This window comes from Protopterus annectens, chromosome 2.part1 (genome assembly GCF_019279795.1).
Source record: "Protopterus annectens isolate FY-2018-M chromosome 2.part1, PAN1.0, whole genome shotgun sequence".
Classification (NCBI taxonomy): Eukaryota; Metazoa; Chordata; order Ceratodontiformes; family Protopteridae; genus Protopterus; species Protopterus annectens.
The window spans coordinates 1,486,963,242-1,486,989,196 of NC_056729.1; the positions used below are offsets into that span (position 1 = coordinate 1,486,963,242).

General features: G+C 42.2%; 1 protein-coding gene across 1 annotated transcript in view; it reads right to left on the reverse strand.

Moving 5' to 3' along the window:
• Window positions 1–25,955, reverse strand: part of DFFB (DNA fragmentation factor subunit beta) — a 510,736-nt gene that overhangs the window by 271,973 nt on the left and 212,808 nt on the right. The window contains exon 3 of the mRNA XM_044063571.1: window positions 9,536–9,724. Within this exon, the coding sequence (XP_043919506.1) occupies window positions 9,536–9,724 (189 nt within the window). The remainder of the gene's footprint in view (window positions 1–9,535; window positions 9,725–25,955) is intronic.

Genomic DNA, 25,955 nt, shown 5'->3' on the forward strand with positions numbered 1-25,955 from the left:
ATTAGAGACATTATAAAATACAATTTTTTTTTCAGGCTTGTTGGCTGTTGGTGAAGCACCCACCAAGAGGAGAAAACGCTGAGAGAAGAAAAAAGCCACTTTTGAGATTTTAAGTATTTTTCCTCTGTTTATTTGCTAAGTTTTTCTGAATAGCCACCTATTTTGAGCATTTTCTGGCTTGTTAAACTTGATTTCTGCATTAGTAACTGTATTTAGAGCACAACCTAAAGCTGTTTACTGAATTTCCTGTTTGCACTTATTTTTAAAATCATTTTTTTCTCAAAACTTGCATTTTATCTGTCTTTGGCCTAGCACTCTTGTGTGGGGTCATTTACTGCACTGTTATAACTTGTTAATACTTGTGAACCTCTGCTATCTCTGAAAAAGACAAAAAAACAAAAAAAAAATCTTGCTTTTTTCACACTTTTCTGAGATTTAAAAAAGTTCAGTTACAGGCTTGCTGTTCTCGAACTGTTTGTAAGTTTCTGTGAGGCCATTTTTTGCTTGGGCTAAAGGGAAGTCTCTCTGTTGATCAGTGGCAGTGAAAAACATTGAGCAGCCTGCCTGCCCCTGTGGGAGTGGTTACTGACTTGAAACTGTAGTTTTATTGGCCATTTTGGGTCAATTCCAAAACTCCTTCATCTTCCTCTCTTAAAACCTGGTTGCCTCGTGGTTTTGGCGTCTTTTTAGGCTTGTTGGCTGTTGGTGAAGCACCCACCAAGAGGAGAAAACGCTGAGAGAAGAAAAGAGCCACTTTTGAGATTTTAAGTATTTTTCCTCTGTTTATTTGCTAAGTTTTTCTGCATAGCCACCTATTTTGAGCATTTTCTGGCTTGTTAAACCTGATTTCTGCATTAGTAACTGTATTTAGAGCACAATCTAAAGCTGTTTACTGAATTTCCTGTTTGCACTTATTTTTAAAATCGTTTTTTTTCTCAAAACTTGCATTTTATCTGTCTTTGGCCTAGCACTCTTGTGTGGGGTCATTTACCGCACTGTTATAACTTGTTAATACTTGTGAACCTCTGCTATCTCTGAAAAAAACAAAAAAACAAAAAAAAAATCTTGCTTTTTCCCACTTTTCTGAGATTTAAAAAAGTTCAGTTACAGGCTTGCTGTTCTTGAACTGTTTGTAAGTTTCTGTGAGGCCATTTTTTGCTTGGGCTAAAGGGAAGTCTCTCTGTTGATCAGTGGCAGTGAAAAACATTGAGCAGCCTGCCTGCCCCTGTGGGAGTGGTTACTGACTTGAAACTGTAGTTTTATTGGCCATTTTGGGTCAATTCCAAAACTCCTTCATCTTCCTCTCTTAAAACCCTCTTTTGCGCAGTTTTGCATGTTTTTGTGCATAGCGCAACAATGGGCAGCGCCGCCTAATTGGGTTTAAACTATTCCTGGCTCCACAAAGTCTGCTCTTCACTTTTTCCCTTAGAACTGCTCTATCTCTCAATTTAAACACCATATTCTCATTCTAAGGTCCTTCACTGGTCCAATTAAGTAATCCTACAAGTTAGCACTATTAAACCATAGGCACTACTTACTCTTATACTCTGTACGATTACCCTGTCCCCTATTGGTCAGTCTTAAATTCAGTTTCCCTATATTACTCTAGCATGTCCAAAGGTCAGTCAATGGTTTCCTCTCCAGTCCAGCTGGTGAATCTGGGAATTTTGAGGCAATGTTACAACTGTCTCATGTACACGGACAACCCTCTCCTCCTCCAAACAGGTTCAAATATATGTGAGAGATGCAACTATTTAGCCAAACTGGAGACTGAGCTCTCTCATCTCAAAACTGGTGTAATCAGTCAGGAGGAGAAGGTAACCTCACACAACACAATTCCAGTATCACATAGTCCCACCACATCAGCGAACCAAACACATAAATACACAAAAACATACTCGGAGGCTCTAAATAAAAATTCTACCTAAGCAACAGAGACCTCCAAAGCAGACATCCAAGCAAACGCTACCTCAAAACAAAACATGCACAACACATAGCCCACAAAGTCAGTGTGCCAAGCAGCCACAGCCCTTAAGGCTGAATAACACACCTGATACTCTTGTCATAGATGACTCTATTGTCAGGCACACTGACATCCCACTCACCAGGCTGAATAAAGAGAAGGTCACAGTGAGCTGCCTGTCGGGTGCTAGGATCCGCCACATAACGCAAGCACTCAGGTCACTCCAAAGCAAATACAAATATGACTCGGTCATTGTACATGCTGGTGTGAATGACCTGAGACATACCTCCCTGGACTACATGAAAAGAGACATAGAGGAGCTCTCTGATCATGTAGCCCAGGCTGGTATAACCCTGACCTTGAGCAGCATCTTGCCCTCCCCTAGAATGATGCCACAGTACAAAGACAAAATGATCGATTTTAACAACTGGCTAAAATTTTGGTGTCATTCAAAGGGGATCCAGTGTCTGTCAGCCTGGGATGACATGCTCGACAAGCCACGTTGCTTCGCTTGGGACGGCTTGCACCTGTTACCACTGGGCTTTCGGATATTGGCAAAAGCTCTTGCCACCCCCATAGTGCCTTTTTTAGGCAAGGCTCAAAAGTCAAACCCACCTCCATAGACAGCGCAAGGAACAAGAAACTAAGGGTAATGCTGCTAAACGCCAGAAGTCTTAACCTCAAGATGCACGCAATCAAAGCTCTCCTCAGTATGGAGAACATTGACATCTGTGCAGTGACAGAAACCTGGTTCAAGGCTCCAGAGAGCACCCCAGCACTACCAGGCTATACCTCATATTATGCTTTTCGGCCCCAAAATCCGGACCGAACCACAAAAGGAGGGGGAGTTTCCATATTTATCAAGGATATCCACACCTCCAAATTAGTGGCATTGAACGAAGTATCGGAGACCATCCATGTGCAACTAACAGTGGGCAAGACTGCTTTTCAGTTTATAGCATCCTACAGACCACCCTCTCAAAGTCAGGAATCCCACTCGGCTTTCCTGAAAACATTGGAGAACACGAAGATCTCTCCGAACACCATTATATTGGGCGACTTCAACTACCCAAACATTGACTGGGAGCACTACTCAAGCCCCAGCACCTTAGCCCAAAGGTTCCTGGAAATTATAAACTCAAATGCTATGGAACAACTAGTCACCACTCCCACAAGAGGGGACAACATACTAGACCTGATCATTACCAACATGGGGACTCTATGCTCCACACCAGAAGTATACCCCTCATTGGTAAGATCAGACCATAAATTAATCTCACTGGATGTCCACATCCCGACCCCACCCCCAGCCCAGAAAACCACAGGGAAAAACTTCTCAAAAGCAAACTTCTCACTTCTCAAAACTGAAGTGGAATCCTTCAAGGCCCCAGGACCAGTGGAAACTATGGCCCAAACTGCAGAATCCTATATAAACGCATTCTACAGACATCTCCAGGAATGCATGGATCATGCTATCCCAAACAAAACCAAGACCCAATCATCCAAAGGCAGGCGTCCAGTCTGGTGGACCCCTGCCATAAATAAACTGTACAACAGAAGGAGGAAGCTACTACATGATAGAGCAAAATCCCTAATAGGGAAGGCATCTCTGATCAGTACTAGCAAAAAATTACGATCCCTCATAAAATCCTCCAAGGCCAGCTTCGAGAGAAAAATTGCACAGGACACCAAAGACAATCATAAGGCTTTCTTCAGTTATGTTGGAAACCTGGGATGCAACTCCCAGACTTGTTCTGAGTTGATTCTAAATGACAAAAAATAGACTGAACCCACAGACATCGCCAATATCCTGGCAGACAGGTTCAGTGCAAACTTCTCCACCGCCCCCAAAAGAGCAAGTATCTATCCCAGCAGAGGGCTGCCTCCCAAACATCTCTGATGCTTAGGTGAAGGCTGCCCTCACCAAAGCAAAAAACACTGCTTCCATGGGACCAGATGGCGTCCCAGGTTGCGTCCTACATGAACTCCAAGAGGAACTAATCCCTCAAATAAAACAGCTATACAATCTCAGCCTCACTACAGGATATGTGCCCACAGAATGGCGTACAGCAACAGTGGTCCCACTCCACAAAGGTGGAGCCTCTACGGACCCTGGAAACTATCGCCCCATAAGCCTGACTAGCTTAGTCTGCAAGGCTATGGAGAGGATCATCGTGGAGCTCATAAACAAAGACATTGGGGACCTACAGACACTAGATCCTACCCAGTTCGGCTTTGTCAAGGGCAGATCCTGCCTTTTGAACCTGGTTGACTTCTTCGAAACAGTCACCAAAGCCATAGATGAAGGGAAGGTAGTCCACACAGCCTATCTGGACCTTGCAAAGGCATCTGACACAATACCCCACTCGGACATCATAGATAGGCTATCCAGCTTAAATATAAACCCCTATGTCACAAGATGGGTTGCAAACTGGCTCAAAGACAGAACCCACAGAGTGAGAGTTGCTGGAGCCATGTCAGACTCAAAACCAGTCACAAGTGGCATCCCACAGGGTTCTGTCCTGGGACCACTCTTGTTCGGTATATACTTTTCCGAGGTACAGGCAAACGTGGGAGGACTATGGCTCACCAAGTTTGCAGATGACTGCAAACTGAGCCATAATCAACTCTCCAGCTGACACAAACATCCTTCAAAAAGGTCTCACAGAGACAGATAACTGGTGCCAGCTCCATGGTCTAAAGCTAAATGCCAAAAAATGTATAGTCATACCCTTTGGCAAAAACAATGTGCCCACAAATTACCACATAGGCGGAAACCCATTAAGTACAGAGAAAGTTATTAGGGACCTGGGGACCCAAGTTGATAGCAATCTCTCCTTTGAAAACCACATTGCCAAAGTGGTTAGAAAGACCTTCTACATAGCCCACCTCATCACGAAGGGTTTCACATCTAGATCAAGAGAAGTAATCGTGCCCCTTTATTCATCCCTCATCAGGCCCATCATAGAATACAATGCCCCTTTTGGGATGTACCTTTGTACCTTACCAGACACCTGCAGCAATTAGAAAGACCCCAAAAGTATCTCACCAAGAGGATCAAGGGTCTCAAACAGATGCCATATGCTGCTCGGTTAAAAAAACTCCAGCTCTACTCAGTTGCATACCGCCTACTTCGAGGCGATCTATGCCTGACATACAAAGCTATGTCAAATCCAGAATTAATGGACATGCTCCACCTCAGTAAATCTAAATCCCTTAGAGCCACACGAGGGACTTGAACCTCAGCACAGAAATAAATAGAACTTGCTGGAGGGACAGGTTCATAACCCAGAGGCTCCCTTCACTCTGGAATAGAATTCCAGTTCATTTGAGGCAGAGCACCTCACTGAATCTCTTCAAGAAGAATCTCGATAGGTGGATGGGGGATTGTAGGTTTGTCCCAGGGATTACTCCCGTGTCACTATTAGACAGAGGCACAGTAAACTAAACCTTAAAGGGCACAGTATACTCAAATCAAGGGGTGGCGTAAGCCATACAGAATCGGGCTAGGCTTACAATTGCCTCAGGGCAGATAGCCTAGTATGAACCTATGAACCTATGAACAATGCCCCATTTGGTATGTACCTCTCAAGACATCTTCAACAACTGGAAAGGCCACAGAAATACCTCTCTAAAAGAATCACAGTCCTAAAGCAGATGCCCAGTGCTGACCGCCTTAAAAACTCCAGCTATACGCTGTCACATATCATCTACTCAGAGGCGATCTCTGCTTAACATACAAGCCATGTCAAACCCAGAGCTGCTGGACATGCTACACTTAAAGAAATCCCAATCCCTCAGAGCCACACTCTCCAGGGATCTAAACCTTGTCATCACAATAAACAAAACATGCTGGAGGGATAGGTTCCTGACCCAGAGACTCCCCAGACTCTGGAATAGACTGCCCATACATGTCAAGCAGAGCACCTCTTTGGCCCTCTTCAAAAGGAACCTTGATGACTGGATGGGAGAAAGGAAATTCACCCTGGGGATCACGTCAGTCACCCTGCTAGACAGGGGTCCAGGGAAGTAAATAGTGTGGGAAGAAATAACTAGGGAATTGTTATGGCTAGGCTTGTATAGGCCCTAGGGCCAATAGCCTAGTACCAACCTATGAACCTTATACAAAAGATGCTAAAAAGGGAAAAAAAAAAAAAACTTTCAACTGCAAACATCAGAAAAGCTACTCAGAATAAAACAAAATACAGGCATAACATTTTTTGCATTTGTTAACAAAGACAGAGCACTGATTTACTTGTCGTTTTTAGATTCAACCCGGGAGGACTTTCTGGTTAAGTGACTTGCTCAAAGTAACACAATAAGCAATCAGAGGCTGAGGGATTTAAACTTTGGACTAGAGGATACAGCTTATTAACAGCTCATAGTATTAACAATAAAATTCTGTCCATGCCACTTCTAAAATAGTCAGAATCTTCTTTTCTCATCAGTTTTTATGGCAACAATTGCTTCTCCCAAATATGGTTGACTTTAAAAAGTTTCTGACATCATCTCAACTCTCAAGGGCTGAAGCATACTGCAAAAGCCATACCAACAAAGAACAACTCCTTCAAAGTCACTGGATATGCTAGATGAAACTGATATTTTTCTTCCACTCTCACACCACCTCATCAGATGATGCCCTCAGGTTTATTGTTTGCACTAAGTAGTTGTTGCCAAAGAATACTTATCTTGCCCTCAAAAAAATACTGTATATTAATCAAATCAGACAATAGTAGTAGAAGTAGCGAACTTAAACTTGTTTTAAGTAAAAAAAATAAAAAATATACAATTTGAAATAGTGAACAGAATGTATTCGAAAGTAATCCAAGCAAGGCAGCCAGTCCGTTTCCAGTTGAATATCCTTTATTAAGTACACAGACATGCGATCCAAGTAAAACAAAAATAACAAGAGTAATAGTTTCCTCACAAGCTTTCTAAATCTATATATATACTTTTTATCAGGCAATGGAGTGGTTTATTGTGCTGTGAAACAAAGCGTTATTGGTACACAAGTTAAATTCACATCCCTTCCCCTGTCAGTGTGACATTTGAGCTGGTCCTGCCCTACTTAGTAGGTGTCATAATAATATAACCCTTATGTACTTTAAATAAAATTTATAATGATGTGGTACATCTTATTTAACCAGATTATTAAGCAGATTATTAAGTCTGTGATATGGTGCTGCGGTAGCGTTGTCGCCTCACAGTAAGATGCTGTCCGGTTCAATTCTCAGCTAGAGCGTCTTCTGCATGGAGACATGCGTGAATGGGCATACCTTCGTTGAAGGTTATGCATCAGGCCTGGCAAGCCGGTACGTAAAAATCAACTGCCAATCATTAGAGGACCGGAGTTCCGCTGTGGCGACCCCTAACTGGGAAAAGCTGAAAGACACAAACAAACAATTAAGTCTGTGACATTATCCACGACAATATACTACATGGCTGGAAATATATCAACCTTAGTCCATTTGGCAATCAAAAAATATATATACATATACACTTTGCACGTAAAAAAATCAATTGTAAAAATCATATTCTATTTTAATAACCTACTTTTAACAATGATTGCTTTTGTCCTTCTAGACTTTTTCAGGTCTGTGTACAAGAACCCTAAAAACTATCTATAAAAATATTATTGTATAATTAGTTAGTATTGTTATTACACACAGTTTTGAATAAAGTGGAAAAAAGAGAACAAGAAAAAGAAAAAAAAAATAATAAGAAAAATGTGTATGATGACGGAAACAAAATATACCCTTAAATTAAAACTGATTTAACATGGTATTTAAAACCAACTGGTAGAATAAAATAAAATAAAATTAGTCAAGTAAACAATGTGGCAATTTTCTAAGTTCCAGTACACTTTTAATTGAACAGTAGTTATTTAGTCCAGGCTTCCTAAAAGAGTTCAGCTTTAATTGCCACATGAGTTCATGTTTCTCCAGAATATTGGGGGCGTCTCCATCAAGATCACCCATGTCTATGCGAGCCAGGATCTGGAACTTAAAACCTGTGTGTCTTTTATGAAGAGAAAGGTGTTTGGCTAGTGCATTATCTTTACATCCAGAGCGTATTTCTGACAGATGACATGAAATCCTCAATCTTACTAGCTAGCCACTTGGGGACTGCCACCTCCAGTATTACCAAATAAAACCAGTCTGAAAGAAATGGTGTCTAAACTATTTATTTTCAGTTTGATGACCGGGGAAGTCCACTGGGCATAGAAGAGCCTGTTTTCAGTGGAGGCCCGGGGATCAAAGCTCCATTGACAATGGCAAACATACACAACAAAACAAAGTATACTTCAAGCTGAGAATACAATCATTTACAGAGATGCTCTAGTGACAGTGAACAACATACAGAACAAAGAAGTCTTCTACCTCATGCTGACTATACAATATTAAAATACATTTACAGAATATGAATTCCTTAGCAGAGTATAAAATGGTGCAACAAAAACAGTCTTATAGTATTTACAGAGTGTAGTATTTAGACAAAAATAGTGGGTTCAGGCACCTAGGCAGTGAGACTTTTCCCTGTGGGACATTTGGTTGGGGACATATAACTGAAGTGAAATTCAGCTGCAGAGAAACATGGTTGTTTGCAAATTTCCTGTGGGCAAAGATTAGAATGTGGTGCCATGCTCATAACGTCAATAAGTAAATGCACAGGGAGAAAATAATGTCCATAATCCCCAATGCAACATGAGAATGCAGGCAGTATGGCAGGCATCAGCAGCAGGCTGGCCAGTGGGCATGTCAGTGGCAGTAAGAAAGCAGGGTACAATGGGCAGTGCCTTTATAACTGGTGTGTGTGGACCACTATCCCCTTCACAGTGTCTAGGGAATATTACCTAAAATGCATACTGGAGCATAAATGTAGCTACAGTAGCATACAGGATTTTCTCCATGCTGTAGCACACTTCTACATGTTTTAGATACATAAGCATGCACTGTACACTGAGCACAACACTTGTTACTTCTTCTTCCCCCATGCACTTGGTGATTAAAGCTTTGCGTATGGTAATGTGTGCTTCTCTTTGCCCACAGGGAGTTTACAAGCCGCCATACTTCTCTGCAGCTGAATGTCACTTCAGCCACATGTTCCCAGCCAAATGTACCACATGGAAATGTCCCACTGCCTAGGCACCTGACTCTCCTCACATAACTTGGGGGAAGAGCTACTCCGGAGGTGGGTTCATTCATCATTGCATCAGGAGTTTCTTTACACTGACCACATAATGACTCTAGATCATCCCCAAGGAGCAAAATACTCCCCACTCAGCAGACTGACAGATTTAACAGTAGTTGAACTATTACTGATTAGCTAATGTTAAACCTTCTGCAAACCAGACTAATATATTTCATCATGATAGACTCTGCATACTACCCTTTAACTGAAGAACTCACCCTTAAATGAAGCAGTAAGTAGCTTGGACCACTGCATCAGAGGTCTGACGATTTTGGTAAAACAACAGTTATGAAATGCAGAGATCGTACAAAATGGCCAGTATTTCTAAAACAGTGGAAAAGATTATTATTAGATAACTAACTAAGTTACAGTGAGACTTACCTTGAAACCACTTGCTGTCCTCCTCCCTAGTTTCAGCTGAAATGTTTTCATTCAGGTTGTAAATGAGGTCTTGTAGTAACTTACGCCTCATGGGTGCCTGTTCGCCTGTCAACAGGTTCTGGGCAGCCTTAATCACCTCATCCTGCCTCCTTTCAAAGGCAGACAGAAAATGCTCCAGATCTGAAATATCTGCAATTTCAAACAAACATCATGACAATGTAAGAGAGACAGGTATGGAGAAAAAAAGTGTTCAGTAAGATTACTTCCAAGGGCTTTAACATTCTACTGTACTTTCAACTGAGATTAAACTGCACCTAAACATGAAAGTTATGCATACTGAAAGGCTGCAAAGCATATAATGCAATGTTTTTTTACTAGTCTCTTATAGGAATACCAAAGATGGAGAAAACATTTTTCATGCAACTAACTGTGTAGAGAAGCATTTTAATTTTTTTTTTGTTACAAAATAACAAAGTGATGTATTCTTTTATCTGCTGGTATGTTTTTATCCTACTCAGGTTAATGTTGGGCCTAGAGCTTGTCTCTGCAGGGCAACAAAGACAAATGTTAATGTTGGATTGGATACTAGTCCATCAATGGATGTGCGTGTGTCTGTGTGTGTGTGTGTGTGTGTGTGTGTGTGTGTGTGTGTGTGTGTGTGTGTGTGTGTGTGTAAGCTTAAGTGTATATTAGGTGCACATGCACACATATACATGCATACGTACACACACTACACAAGCACACTTAGGAACAATTTAAAAGGCTGTCAGTTTTTCTAAGGACATCTCTTTGGCATATGGGAGGTAAAAGGAGCAGCCAGCAAAAGCCCATGTGTAAAAGGGGAGGACATGCAAACAAATGATAACAGTGATGACAGCAATAGGTCATCCTGCAAGATAAGGCAAACCGATTAGCCATTCTTTTTGTAAGAAAGAACAGGATATTTTATCAGACATTATGTGTACATCATATTCTTCAAAAATAAGGAAAAAGCACTCACAATCAAGTTTCTATACCATGTAAACTTAGAAGAAATGTTACATTCTCTAAACTTCAGTACAATACTATTCCTACACAAAATACATTTTCAAAAATAAAGTTTGTTGTAACACTGTCAAATGTTAGTCTAACTTTCTTCTGCTGTATGAGTTATTGAAGAATACACAAAGAAATAAACAATAAACTGAAAATATGACCTACTTGAGATGACATCATCATCATTCTCTTTCGGCTTTTCCCGTTAGGGGTCGCCACAGCGGATCATCTCTTTCCATTTCTTCCTATCCTCTGCATCTTGCTCTGTCACACCAACCGCCTGCATGTCCTCTCTCACCACGTCCATAAACCTTATCTTAGGCCTTCCTCTATTCCTCTTACCTGGCAGCTCCATCCTTAGCATCTTTTTCCCAATATACCCATCATCCCTCCTCAGCACATGTCCAAACCAACGCAATCTCGTCTCTCTTGCTTTGTCTCCAAACTGTCCAACATGAGCTGACCCTCTAATATACCGATTCCTAATCCTATCCATCCTAGTCACACCGATTGCAAATCTTAACATCTTTAACTCTGCCACATCCAGCTCTGACTCCTGCCTTTTGTCAATGCCACTGTCTCCAACCCATATAACATAGCTGGTCTCACTACACTCTTGTAGACCTTCCCTTTCACTCTTACGGATACCCGTCTGTCACAAATCACTCCTGACACTCTTCTCCACCCATTCCACCCTGCCTGTACTCTCTTCTTCACCTCTCTTCCACATTCACCATTACTCTGAACTGTTGATCCCAAGTACTTAAACTCGTCCACCTTTACCAACTCTACTCCCTGCATCCTCACCATTCCTCTACCCTCCCTCTCATTTACACACATATATTCTGTCTTAGCCCTGCTGACCCTCATTCCTCTGCTCTCTAGAGCATATCTCCACCTCTCCAGAGTCTCCTCAACCTGATTCCTACTCTCACTACAGATCACAATGTCATCTGCAAACATCATAGTCCACGGGCCTCCTGTCTGATCTCATCTGTCAACCTGTCCATCACCACTGCAAATAAGAAAGGACTCAGAGCTGATCCTTGATGTAATCCCACCTCCACCTTAAACGGATCTGTCACTCCCACTGCAGTCCTCACCACTGTCACACTACCCTCGTACATATCCTGTACCACTCTTACGTACTTCTCTGCCACTCCCGACTTCCTCATACAATACCACAACTCTTCTCTAGGCACCCTGTCATATGCTTTCTCCAAGTCTACAAAGACGCAATGCAACTCCTTCTGACCTTCTCTGTATTTCTCCATCAACACTCTCAGAGCAAACATTGCATCTGTAGTGCTCTTTCCTGGCATGAAACCATACTGCTGATCACTAATCATCACCTCCCTTCTTAACCTTGCTTCCACTACTCTTTCCCATAACTTCAAGCTGTGACTAATCAGTTTTATCCCTCTGTAGTTACTGCAGCTCTGCACATCACCCTTATTCTTAAAGATAGGTACCAAAACACTTTTTCTCCACTCCTCAGGCATCCTCTGACTTTCCAAAATTTCATTAAACAATCTAGTTAGAAATTCCACTGCCATTTCTCCTAAGCACCTCCATGCTTCCATTGGTATGTCATCTGGGCCAACAGCCTTTCCATTCTTCATCCTCTTCATAGCTGCCCTTACTTCCTCCTTGCTAATCTGTTTCACTTCCTGATTCACTATCCCCACATCATCCAACCTTCTCTCTCTCTCATTCTCTTCATTCATCAGCCTCTCAAAATACTCTTTCCATCTACTCAACACACTCTCCTCTCTTGTGAGTACCTTTCCCTCACTATCCTTTATCACCCTTACATGCTGCACATCTTTCCCAGCTCTGTCCCTCTGTCTAGCTAATCGGTACAGGTCCTTTTCTCCCTCTTTAGTGTCCAATCTCGTACAACTCTCCATATGCCCTATCCTTAGCTTTCGCCACCTCTCTTTGCCATGCTCCTCATCTCCTTATACTCATGTCTACTTTCTTCATCTCTTTGACAATCCCACTTCTTCTTCGCCAGCCTCTTCCTCTGTATACTCTCCTGTACTTCCTCATTCCACCACCAGGTCTCCTTGTCCTCCTTCCTCTGTCCAGATGTCACACCAAGCACCTTTCTAGCAGTCACCCTTACTAGTTCTGCTGTAGTTACCCAGCTATTCGGTAACTCTCCACTGCCTCCCAGTGCCTGTCTTAACTCTTCCCTAAACTCCACTTCACAATCACCCTTTTTAACTTCCACCATTTAATCCTTGGCACAGCTTTCACATTCCTCCTCCTCTTCTTGATCACCAACGTCATTCTACATACCACTAATCTATGCTGCTTAACTACACTTTCACCTGCCACCACTTTACAGTCTCCAATCTCCTTAAGACTGGCCCTCCTACATAGTATATAATCAACTTGTGAGCATCTTCCTCCACTCTTGTCGTCACCCTATGCTCCACCCTCTTCTTAAAATACGTATTCACCACAGCCATGTCCATCCTTTTCGCAAAATCCACAATCATCTGACCTTCTGCATTCCTCTCCTTAACACCATACCTACCCATCACTTCCTCATCCCTCTGTTCACTTCACCAACATGCCCATTAAAGTCCGCTCCAATCACTAGTCTCTCACCCTTGGGTACACTCACCACAACTTCATCCAACTCACTCCAAAATTTCTCTTTCTCTTCCATCGCACACCCAACTTGAGGAGCATATGCACTAACAACATTCATCATTACACCATCAATTTCGAGCTTCATAAACATCATTCGGTCAGACACTCTCTTCACGTCTAAAACACTCTTGGCATATTGTTCCTTTAGTATAACCCCTACCCCATTTCTCCTGCCATCCACACCATGATAAAACAATTTGAACCCATTTCCTAAACACCTGGCCTTACTTCCTTCCATCTGGTCTCTTGCACACACAATATATCAGCCTTCCTTCTCCATCATATCAGCTAGCTCTCTTCCTATACCAGTCATACTGCCAACATTCAAAGTTCCTACCCTCACTGCTACACTCCTAACCTTCCTCCTATCTTCCTGCCTTTGGGCACGCCTCCTCTTCTCCTTCGGCCAACAGTAGCCCAATTTCCGCCAGCACCCTGTTGGCTAACAGTACTGGTGGCGGTCGTTGTTAACCCGGGCCTCGACCGAACCGGTATGCAATTATGAAAAGTTCTCCGCATCAGTAATTTTTGGCAGAAGTTTTATGCCGGATGCCCTTCCTGACGCAACCCTCCCCATTTATCCGGGCTTGGGACCGGCACAAAGAAATGCACTGGCTTGTGCATCCCCAGTGGCCTACTTGAGATGACAAAAACAGATAATTAAATAACACATTTCTACAAAGAAAACATAAGCAAATTTAGCTCAAAAATTAGAACATAAGCAGATTTGCTAGAAATAGCTCAAGTCCCTTAGAAGTAAATGGCTCAAAGAATGCCATACTTATATATGGGCGGCGCAGTGGTGCAGTGGTTAAGGTTGTCACCTCCCAGCAAGAGGTTCTCCAGTTCGATTCTTGGCTGGGGTGCCTTCTATGTGGAGTTTGCATGTTCTCCCTGTGTTCGCATGGGTTTCCTCCGGGTACCCTGGTTTCCTCCCACATTCCAAAGACATGCATCTGGAGCATTTCTCCCCGGGCCTCTGCTGAAAACAGGCTCTGTGGAACCTAGTCGGACTTTCCCGGTCAACAAATGATAAATAAATAAATAAAAAATATCTAGACATATAAAAACATATTCAGAAATAGTTTAGGGTTTAACATATACGCATTAAATGCATGACAAAGTGTCCTGCACTTAAGGCACAAGTTGGAACTTGCGCGCTCAAATTTATTTTTCATTTTTTCAACAGACTGTAAACAATTAAAGAATGCTAATGTTAAAAAACACTGTTATAATTGAGATGAAGCATGAATATTTTCAATTAGGAATTTTAAGATACACCTGCTAAATACAATCTCTTTGCCTTACTGGTGAATGCAGTGTGCCATAACAATTGCTCTAATTCTGCACTAAGCAATAAGCCATGGTCACAATAAACCAGCAAGACATTGTACTTAAATCAGGGTCTGGCCTATAACTATAGAAGATGTGGCTATCAAGTCCCAACACAGGCAATGCCACAAATCCTACTCTATTTAAATATATATATATATATATATATATATATATATATATATATAGTCATTCCATTTTTTTGACAGTTATGTGACACTGTGCAGTGTCCATGCACACAGTCAGAGAGCTGAATTTAAGTTAAAGATACAATTCAGCAATCAAGTCCAACTTAATAAGTGCACTACATAGAGAAAGAAAATGTTTCTTAATTAAATATTTGCATTGCTCAAAAAAGATCCACTTTAAGCTTTTCTCTGTCATTGTGATCAGTTATCCTTTCCCATGCTGTTACATTCCACAGTACCCATCAATAAATGATGAAATAACTAAGCTTTTGTGTTACTTCTTAAGGACTTAATAACGTGGTCAAAGTAGAAGTACATTGCATTTATGTCTAAGGACTTTCATTTATTCTTTTCTAGGTGGAATTTCAGAATTCAAGCAAAAAAAAAATAAAAATAAAAAGCTAAATAACTTACGTCAGAAAGTAACATACATTACTAGCAAAGAAAAAAATCTTGAAGCTGATCTGTGACTGCTGTTGTCACTGACCTGTATGGGCTGCCTATATATTGGTCAGGGACCTCATCTCAATCAAACTTAACTACATAGCAGCAGCAGCAGGAAAGAGATATTCAATCACCAGTCATACATGCACTCTGAAGCACTTAGAAACACCAGCGACCAGCCAAATGTGCAAAATCATTAGAATGAAGTATGTATTCACAATACAGTATGCAGTTAGAGAAAATTATAAAAAGCTTTTCTGGGAGAGTGAATCTGTTACAAACTGTACTCTGTTCCAATATGGGAAATGCAAATTCATTAGGTTGTGAAGAAGAAGCAGGCAGCCTTGTAAAATGACCAAAATAGATGCAACTGTAAAATGGATATTGGGAATTTAGCTTGCATACTTATCATCATATTTGCCATTTTATTCTTAACTGTGTTGGGATTATTTTCGTGAAGGAGTAAAGCACAATGCAAACAGTTTCCTAAATTATATGCATAATTACACATTATGTTCTTTACCCTATTGCATGTGTTCCACAAAAATGCATGGGTTGTTGTTTAAATAATTACATGGTGCAATAAGGTTTAAGAGAAGTTGTGTAAGAAATTCGCAAATTCTTACTGTAGGAAAAAAAAATAGAAGTTGAAGTTATGGAATACCTGCGAAGTGAAGGATATGGTGTAGAATGTCTAAGACATGTTGCATGATGGAACGAGTCACCCAAGTAAGGAGAAACAGGAGGAGCAGGAGACATCTGAAGAAGAAATATGGACATGGGAAGGAAAAAGAGATTTAATATGATGCAATATTTATGCAAAGGAGAAAGCAAAACTAATCAATACAAAAAGAGCAACACCAAAGATATATGAAGAGAAATACAGGCAAAGCCATCAGATATGGAACATTTTACAATACAAAAATATAAGAATACAAAGAGGATTCGTAATGGAGAAGTTAAAGAAATAGAAACTAAGGTTATGAATTACCTGCAAAGTGAAGGATTTAGTGTAGAAAATCTAACTCTGATAACATCACAGCAAGATAGAGCAACAGATCCCCAAATTAAGGAGAAACCAGTGGAGCAAGAAACATCTGATCAGTTGCCATATGAAAACACTTTGGAGCCTTCCATAGGAAACCAGTACTACAGTTCAGTTGGAGTTGGACAGCAAGGGAAGGAACAGGGAACTCTGATGCAGTTAATGCTATGGAGATTGAGTAGTGAGTTCCCATATGAAAGAGCAACGGATGACACAGGATGAAACTAAATAGAATGTTGCACAGGAAGATACTCTGGGACGTTCTGTAGAATGCCCACATGAAACATTGAAAAAAGAATGTGCCTTCAGTTTAGAAGAAAATGATCTAAAAGAAGAGTTGCTTGATCTAATAGAGATGGATAGACATATTAAAATCAATGAAAGAAATGGACTACAAAAAGTCAATAAAATCCAAAAAGAAGACTGACAAAACAAATGAACATAGTAATTAGGACTCTTCATAGAGATTCATGCCATATAACAGAAGTAAATAGGATACATTACTGTGCAACTAAATTAATAACAGATAAATTCTAACCACAAAACACAGGGCAGTAAGGGAAAGGAAGGGAAGAAGTCAAATGCCATCATGGCAGTAATGAACAGAGAAAAAAATAAAGCAATTGAAACAAGAAGTATCACTGTTAGAAGAGCACAGAAGAGGGAACAAAAATACTCAAAAAGATAAATGTGATGAAAGCAATGTCCAGTATTAAAACAGGTCAAGATCTATCATACACTATCTCAAATAATAAACTAAAACTATCAGCACAGGCAGAAAAACTTAGAGGATATGCAGATAAATATAAAGGAAAAGTACAAAAAAAGCAATCCATTGATGACCCAAAAAGTTAATTGAGAAGTAAGAAACAAGGCAAAAGGAATTGAAACACTACTAAAAAAAATAGATAGATTTTGGAGAAATATCAATGAAGATCTTGTGAAACATAAAGTTGGTAAATGGATAGAAGAATTAAAAGAAAGAATAAGAAGCGCAAATGTACAGGATATGAAATGGAATGAAGTAACAGAAAGAGAGATTGAAACAAAGTTAAGAACAGATACTAACTGGAACACCCCAAGCCCAGATGCAGTAGCTAACTTCTGGCTATAAATATTAACACCTCTACAAGAAGATTTAGCCATGAGTAAGAACTATTTATATGCACACCCCAAACAGACACCAGCCTGGTTAACAACAGGAAAAACAATACTCTTACCTGAGTGAACCTGCAAACTATCCTAAAAAGTATAGGCCAATAAACTTGCCTTCTGGCAATGTAAAAACTATACACTGGAATTGATGACGATAGAGTTTATAGACATTTAGAAGAAAACTCAATCATAGCAACAGAACAAAAGGGTACCAGAAAAATCATATGCAACAAAGGATCATTTGCTGTTAAATAAAGTCATAATGGAAAACGGTAAAAAGGGAAAGAATATAAGTATGGCATGGATCGACTACAAAAAAGCATTTGACAGCATCCCATATTCATGGATAAAAGAGTGCTTAAAACTGTATAAGATGCATACTTACACTGATCGATTACACTACAGCGACCATGAAACAGTGGAAAACCACTTTGCAGTTAAGCCATGATAAAGGATATATTATTGTTCCAGGGATAAAGATATAAAGGGGAATATTCCAGGGTGACTCTATCACTGCTGGTCTTCTGTCATGCCCTTAACCCATTAAGCTGATTAGGTCATGGCTACAATTTGGCTCCCAGAAAACAACAAAGTGTAAAGACTTCTCATCTTCTTTTTGTGGATGATTTAAAGCTGTACAGCTCATCAGATGAGGACCTGAAAGCACAACTGCAAGTGGTCAAAACTTTTTCAGATGACATAAGAATGTCATTTGGTCTTGACAAATGTACAAAAGCAACCTTTACAGCAGAAAAGCTGTAGCACCAATAAAACATCAGTCTTAGACAGGAATATGACATAAAAGAACTTGAGCAAGAGGGAGTGTATAAATATTTCGGAATTCTGAAGGATCAACAATAAAACATGAACGAATGCAAATAAAACTTAATAAGGAATATATTAAAAGACTAAAATTAATACTGAAAAAGTACAGTTGTGTACACTTACCATAAATGTAGATGTTCGAGTGTATTCACTGTTGCAGTCATTACATTTGGGTAATCTGCTGGCAGGTTGCCCTCAGTCGGCCTGAATAACAAAGTCTTGGGTCCTGCGTCGGTTGCTGTCTCCTCTTCCATGACGTCAGGTCGTCAGGGGGTATAAAACATGCAGCCGATGCCATTTTAATCAGTTTTTCTTGCCCCAGATGTCAGGTGCCCCACAAATGGGGAGGAAATATATATACGTGTATATATGTGTGTATATATATATATATACATATATATATATATATATATATACATGTATTTTAGAACACAAAAAATTTACCTCCAACTAAAAGCAAATACACCACAAAGGCTTTTGAGCATAGTGAAGGAAAGAAGAGGTATAATAATAGAGAAGAAAGGGGGCTGTCGGGTGGGTAACCCGGACTGCAACAGTGAATACATTCAAACATCTACATTCATGGTAAATGTACACAACTGTACTATGTTCTTCGTGTTTCACTGTTGCAGTCATTCCATTTGGGTAGAATCTCAAAGCTATGGATGGGAGGATGGAATTAAACAGAATTAGGAGCAGCTATAAGGCCCTGCAGGACAGCAGTGGCAAAGCCTGCCATGGATTTAGAAAAGAGAGGTAAATGGTAATGTTTTGTGAATGTATGAACTGAGCTCCAAGTAGCAGCTTCTAGAATGTCTCTGGTAGGAACCCCTCTGAGAAAGGCTGCAGAAGTAGATGCAGTCCTGGTGGAATGGGATCTGATCCCCTCGGGGACAGGTTTACCATGGTGCATGTAGCAGAAACGAATACAATGGCTTATCCATTTTGAAATAGCCTTCCCCTCTGTTCCTGCAGCAAATGCCACCAGTAGTTGCTCAGACTTTCTTAGAGAATTTGTCCTGTTTAAGTAGAATCTTAGTTGTCTGTGTACATCCAATGAATGCAGAATTCGCTCTCCCTTATTCTGCGGATTTGGGAAAAAAATTGGCAGGTGAATGGTCTGGTTAAGAGCCACACTGGATACAACCTTAGGCATAAAAGAAGGATTGGTCCTGAGGGCCACCCTGTCCGGGTAAAAGAAAATGAAAGGCTCCACTGCCATGACAGCCTGTAGTTCTGAAATCCTTCTAGCTGAAGTGACTGCTAAAAGAAAGACTGTCTTCCAAGAAAGAAATGTTATGTCTGCAGTAGCAGCGAGTTCAAAAGGAGGTAGGATGAGTTTTTACAGCACAAAATTGAGGTCCCATGCAGGGGTCGGTGCTCTCCTGGGAGGTCTTAAATTTTTGGCCCCTCTGAGGTAGTGCTTCAGCAGGGGATGAGAAAAGAGAGGAGGCTCTGTGATGTAATGAGCTGAGATGGCAGAGGCATGGATTTTTATAGAAGAAAAAGATAGGCCCTTGTGAAGCATCTCAGTTAAATATTGCAAAATCTGAGAAATATTGGGCATTGCTGTGTTTATTCCTTGTGCTTGGTTCCAAGCACAGAATCTCTTCCATTTATCTGCATAAGATTTTCTAGTACTAGGCCTTCTGGCCTCCAAAATGACATCCATCACAGGTTTACTGAGAGATGTGATTGGTGAAATTAGTTGATTAGCCATGCTGCAAGATTCAGAGTTTGGAGCTTAGTGTGCAGAATTTGATAGTTCTGCTGAGACAATAGATGAGGTGTCTGAGGCAAGTACCACGGAGAAAGGTGTGACATGTTCCTTAGAAGCAGGTACCAGTGTTGGCGAGGCCAGTCTGGAGCAATCAGAATCATTTTTGTTTTTTCCTGTCTCACTTTTAGTAAAACCTTGGAGAGCAGAGGCAGAGGGGGAAAGGCATAGACTGATAGGTTTTTCCAGCTGAAGGATAAAGCATCCACTTTCCAAACCTTTTTTTGATAAGTTCTTGTGCAGAATTTGTCCAACTGATAGTTTTGGGGAGAGGCAAACAGATCTATGTATGGGTTCCCCCATTTTCGTGTCAACATGCTGAAGATTTGTGGATCCAGTTACCATTCGTGTGGGTCCATAAGATTTCTGCTTAGGTCGTCTGCCAGAGTATTTTGCTTTCCTGACAGGAATTGAGCTTGAAGATGTATTTGGTAAGTCAAGGCTGTGTTCCACAAGGCCATGGCTAGTCTGCAAAGGGGGTAGGAATGGGTACACCCCTGCTTATTTATGTACTACATAACTGTGGTGTTGTCCGTCTTTATCAGTAGTTGCCCTGGATGAAGGAAGTCCTTGAAGGCTGTCAGAGCATTCTGTACAACTAGCATTTTTTTCTGGTTGAAATGTAGGTGCATTTGATATGGGCTCCATTCGCCCTGAATGCATCTCCCTGCCAGATGGGCCCCCCAGCATAGTCTGATGCGTCTGTAGTCAGGGTTTGGGTGGCATGCCTCTGCCCACCAAAGGAACTCCTGTTGCAGGCAAGGAATGAGAGGAAAAAGAAGTTATGTACCTACCATAACGTTCCATGTTAGTTGTCTTCATCTTGCCTTCCTTCTTGCTGTTTGGGTTCGAAGCCGATCCTCGGCTCTGACTGAGCCATCTTCTATAGCTCGAGAGCTGTTTACTGGCTCGAGGCTACCTCTTATCGCAGCATGCCCAGTATCAACTACCCAGATCTCCTTTGTGATAGCACACACTAGACATAAGTAGAGTAACCAGTTCCTAAAACCTGGTTGTCCAATACACCTAAACAAGGAAAGAGTTATAAATTACCTGGCATGTGAAGTAATAAAAGATGCTCAACCAGTGAAAACAAAACGGATCTCCTCACAATCCTCTAGGAAGGGGGAAGGAGGGAGGGATGCAAGAAGAAAGGCGAGATGAAGACAACTAACATGGAAAGTTATGGTAGGTATATAACTTCTTTATGTTAAGTTGTCTATCTCGCCTTCATTCTTGCTGTTTGGGACAGTGTCCCTAGCACCTAAAATCTTGGGTGGCTCATTGGAACAAACTCTTCAGAACAGTAGAACCAAAGGAAGCTCTGCTCCGGGAGACCATATCTACCTTGTAATGAGAGATAAAAGTGTGGGGGTTTGCCCAAGTGGCAGCTGCACAGATTGAGTCTATGGGCAACCTAGACTGAAAAGCTACAGAGGTGGCTAATGCTCTAGTGGAATGACCTTTTGGTTTAGCTGGAAGCTCTTTATTTCATAACTGATAAAGAAAGGCAATAGTATCAGATAACCATCTGGATAGGGTCACTTTAGAAACTGGAAGGTCTTGTTTGTTGAAAGCATAAGAAAGAAATAACTGGTATGACTTTCTTACTTCCTTAGTTCTATGGAGGTAAAAATGCAATTGTCTGTGTACATCCAGTTGGTGGAGCTTGTATTCTGCCTTGTTGCTGTGATTAGGAAAGAAAACTGGGAGATCTATGGACTGATTTAAATTGTTCTCTGAGCAGACTTTAGGAATAAAGGATGGACTGGTCCTCAGAGAAACTTTGTCCTTGTGAAACACCAGGTAAGGAGGACGAACACATAGTGCTTGAAGTTCTGAGACACATCTAGCTGAAGTGATAGCAACCAGAAAAAGTGTCTTCCAAGAAAGAAATTTTAAAGAGCATGATGCAATGGGAGGCAATGGGAGGCAAAATTAAGGTGGCTAAAACTAAACTGAGATCCCAAGGAGGGGTAGGATCTCTAACTGGGGGTCTAAGAAGAGATGTTCCTTTTCATAAAGGCCATGCAGAGCTTATGAGACATTACGCTGGAATTAAACATACCGATATGAAAATTAGAAATGGCAGCTAATTGTACTCTAATGGTAGCGGTAGCCGCACCAGACTGAAAAAGCTGTGCTAGAAATTCAATGGACTGCGGCTGAGAAATGATCCAAATTTCTAGATTCTGCCCAGTAAGAAAACAGTTTCCATTTACTAGCATACGTTTTCCTCTTAGTAGACTTATGTGAAGAAACAATAATATCACGGACTGGTGGGGAGATACTGGAAAGCCTGGCTAAGGTTGGAAGTGGAGTAACCAAGCTGTGAGCTGGAGAGTTTGAAGGGATTGGTGCAACCTGCCTGATTGATGAATCAGATCATCTGGAACCGGGTCCAGAATCCAAGGTTGATCCAGAAGGTGGAGGAGTAGGAATGGGAACCATATTTGTTGAGGCCAATATGGGGTAATGAGGATCATTTTGCAACCCAACGATTTTGCTTTCTGTGTGAGTCTTGGAATTAGGGGAAAAGCATAAAGGAGTCCCTGAGGCCAATCGTGGACTAGAGCATCTCTGGGTATATGACCTGGAAGAGGAAGTAGGGAGAAGTAGCTGCTGCATTTGTTGTTGAGAGGAGTGGCAAATAGCTCACAGCAAGGCTGTCCCCATTTGCAGAAGATAAGATCCACAACTTCCTGATTCAGAGACCACTCATGAGGCATGAGGATAGCTCTGCTGAGCCTGTCCCCTATAATGTTGGATTTCCCAGGGATCTGCATTGCTATCAGAAAACGTTGGGAGGAAATACCCATTGCCACAGTCTGAGTGCTTCACGACACAAGGGGTAAGACCTGGTCTCGCCCTGTTTGTTGATGTACCACACTACTGACATGTTGTCCATTTGGATTGCAATGGTCTGGGAAGGAAGAGAGTCTTGAAGGGCTTGCAATGCTAGAAGAACTGCTCTCATTTCTAGGACATTGATATGCAGATGGTACTCGTGAGGTTGCCAAGTGCCTTGGACTGTCCTGCCTAGATAATGCCCCCCCCCATCCTATCAAGGAGGCATCCGTGGTCACTGTGGCTACAGGAGGGGGTTGTATGAAAGGTTTGCCCTGAATTACTAGTGGGGAGACCATCCACCAAGAAAGGTGCCTTTTGCATGTTTCTGTGATCAGGATCATGTGAGACATGGGTAGCGCCTAGAAAGACCACTGCGTGAAAAGAAGCCACTGAAGGATTCTCATGTGGAAACGTGCTAATGGGACAAGAAGAATGGCAGCTGCCATGGAGCCTAGAGATTGGAGGACATGTCTGACTTGAACCCTTTTGTTCTGCATTAGAATTAACACTTGTTGACGAATAGTGGAAACTCTTTCCTGTGGTAATATTGCAAACATTTCTTTTGTGTTTAATTCTGCTCCTATGTATGTGATAGACTGACAGGGCAACAAGGCAGATTTTTTGAAATTTACTGTAATGCCTAGTTGAGTGCATGATGTGATTGTATAATCCCATGCCTCTAAAAGTTGACGCCTGGTGGCAGCAGTCAGGAGCCAGTCGTCTAGATAGGGAAACACCTGAAATCCTTGATGCCTCAGGTGAGCCGTGACTACTGCCATACACTTGGTGAACACCCTGGGGGCTGAGGTGAGACCAGAGGGCAGAGCTCTGAGCTGGTAATGACTGGCCCCTACCCGGAAGCGAAGAAATCTCCAGGAGCGTCTGTCCATCTTGATATGGTAGTACGCGTCCTGAAGATGTATCGAGCACATCCAATTGTCTTGACCCAGAAAATGGAAAATGGACTGCAGTGTCACCATCCGGAACTTTTCTTTTTGTACAGATTTGTTCAATCTGCGGAGATCCAGTACTGGTCTCCAGTCCCCTATCTTTTTTGGTACTAAAAAGAATCTTGAGTAAGTTCCAGATCCTAGTTGGTCTGTGGGGATTTCTTGAATGGCTCTTTCTTCTAGCAGTCTTGAAACTTCTGTGACTGCTTGATCTCTTAGATTGGGTGGGACATCTGGGATGGGCTTTTTTGATTCCATAGGCGATTGATGGAAGGGAATTTTGTAACCTCCAGATATGATGGATAGTACCCATCTGTCTCTTGTCATATTTTGCCAGGCTTTTGGGTACAGCGGCGAGCAGTCGGGCAACCCTTCAGGGATGCTGGAGTTTGGCAGAGAAGGTTTCTCTGTCACCCTGGTTTTGCGGTCCCCCTCTGCCATGAGGGTGGTGTCTGCTATTGTTGTTTCTCCCTCTGCCCCTGGGGGAAAAATCACCACGTGTGTCAGGCAAGGATCCCTGGGATTTTTGGAACCACATCTTTCCACTCTTCTGACCCTTGGGATAAGGTCTGGAAGGAGTGGAAAAACAGATTCCCACAGCAGAGAAAGTCTTGCCTTCCTGCTCACACCTGGTCAACATGTCTTTCACCTGAGGCCCAAAGAGAAAGGAGCCATCAAAGGGAGTATTGGTGAAGGACGCTCGAAAGAGTTCCGCAAACTGACACAGCCACATCCAAGCATGTCTCCTGAGAGCCACACCTGTCCCTGCGGCTCTGCTCACTCCATCGTCTGCATAGGAAATCAGCCTCATGGAGGAGTTGACTATGGAATTAAGAGTCGCAAGCTGAGAAGCTACTTTAGCTGGTTCTCCCTCAGCTGTAGAATCTTGAAGGGTATCTCCAAGCTCTTTCAGGAGATCCCTTTGAAGATGTGTAAAATGGCACAGATAATTCAGGGACCTCATTGAAAAGGTCGCTGAAGCAAACATTTGCTTTCCATATCTGTCCATCGTCCGACACTCTTTGTTCGGAGGATGAACAGATGAAGAGGTTTCTGCTAACTCTTTCTTGGTGACTGCTGCTACCACCATGGCATCAACAGGCACACCTTTGGAGAGGAACTGCTTGTCCTGGGGGGCTGTAATAAATTTGCTTGGTCTCCTCGGAGTAGGTTCCACAGAATCTGGAGCTGAACAAGCCTTTCAAGCCACTACAGACATGACTGGATCGAATGGAGGAGATACCCAGGAGTTGGAAGGTGAGGAACTGAATGCGTCCGGGTATACAGACTCATCCTCGGTAGGGGCTAGGGAAGTCCAGTCCCTCCTCTGTCTAAGCATTTCAAGGATGTCCGAAAAGGAAACATCTTCAGAGGGAAACCTTGGGGACCCTTCCTATTCATCTATGTCTGTATCTGAAGTGACACACTCAGGGGAGTCTATGTGTTTCCTCTTGCACTTCTTCTTCCGGGGAAGCTCCTCTGAGTGATCAGGGGAGGCTGCGGAAGAAGAGGGATCACCCAATGGGGTGTCCTGGGGCATAGGTTCCCTACGCCTGGGGTCTGGAGGAGGAGTAGAGGTTGGAACAGACACCACGGAGGCAGGAGCCGATGGAGCTGGCAGTAGAGCTGTTTCAGGGGACAGTACACTCCGCATGACCTCAAAGCCGTCCCGACCTCCAGGCAGAGAAAGCTCCGGCTCGAAGAAACAGGAGTCTTTCTCCACATCGAGGGTGACAGCTTCAAGGCCGATGTTGGAGCCGAGCTCACCTGCGCCGAAGCTCCAAGGGGAGAACGGGGTCAGACAAGGGTTCAACGCCACCCCCCCCCCCTCGGAGCCAACGAGAGAGCCTTGGCGCCCAGATCCCTCGATAGAAGGTATAATCGAGGTAATCGGAGCCAACGTTGGAAATGAAGGAGAGATGATGATCGGTGCCGACAGTTCTACTACCTGCAGATCCATGGTCTCCGGCTCAAAGCTAAATGTAGTCGGAGGAGATACAGAAATAGAGGCTGTTGGAGCCTATACCTGTTGAGATGGGCTGGACAGAATGTTTGCCAGTGCCTGTGACTTAAGCAACCTACTTACTACTTTCTCCACATCATGATCTGATAATCTAGTGGATCGAGAGGAGTGGGAAGAATGATGGCTACTTTC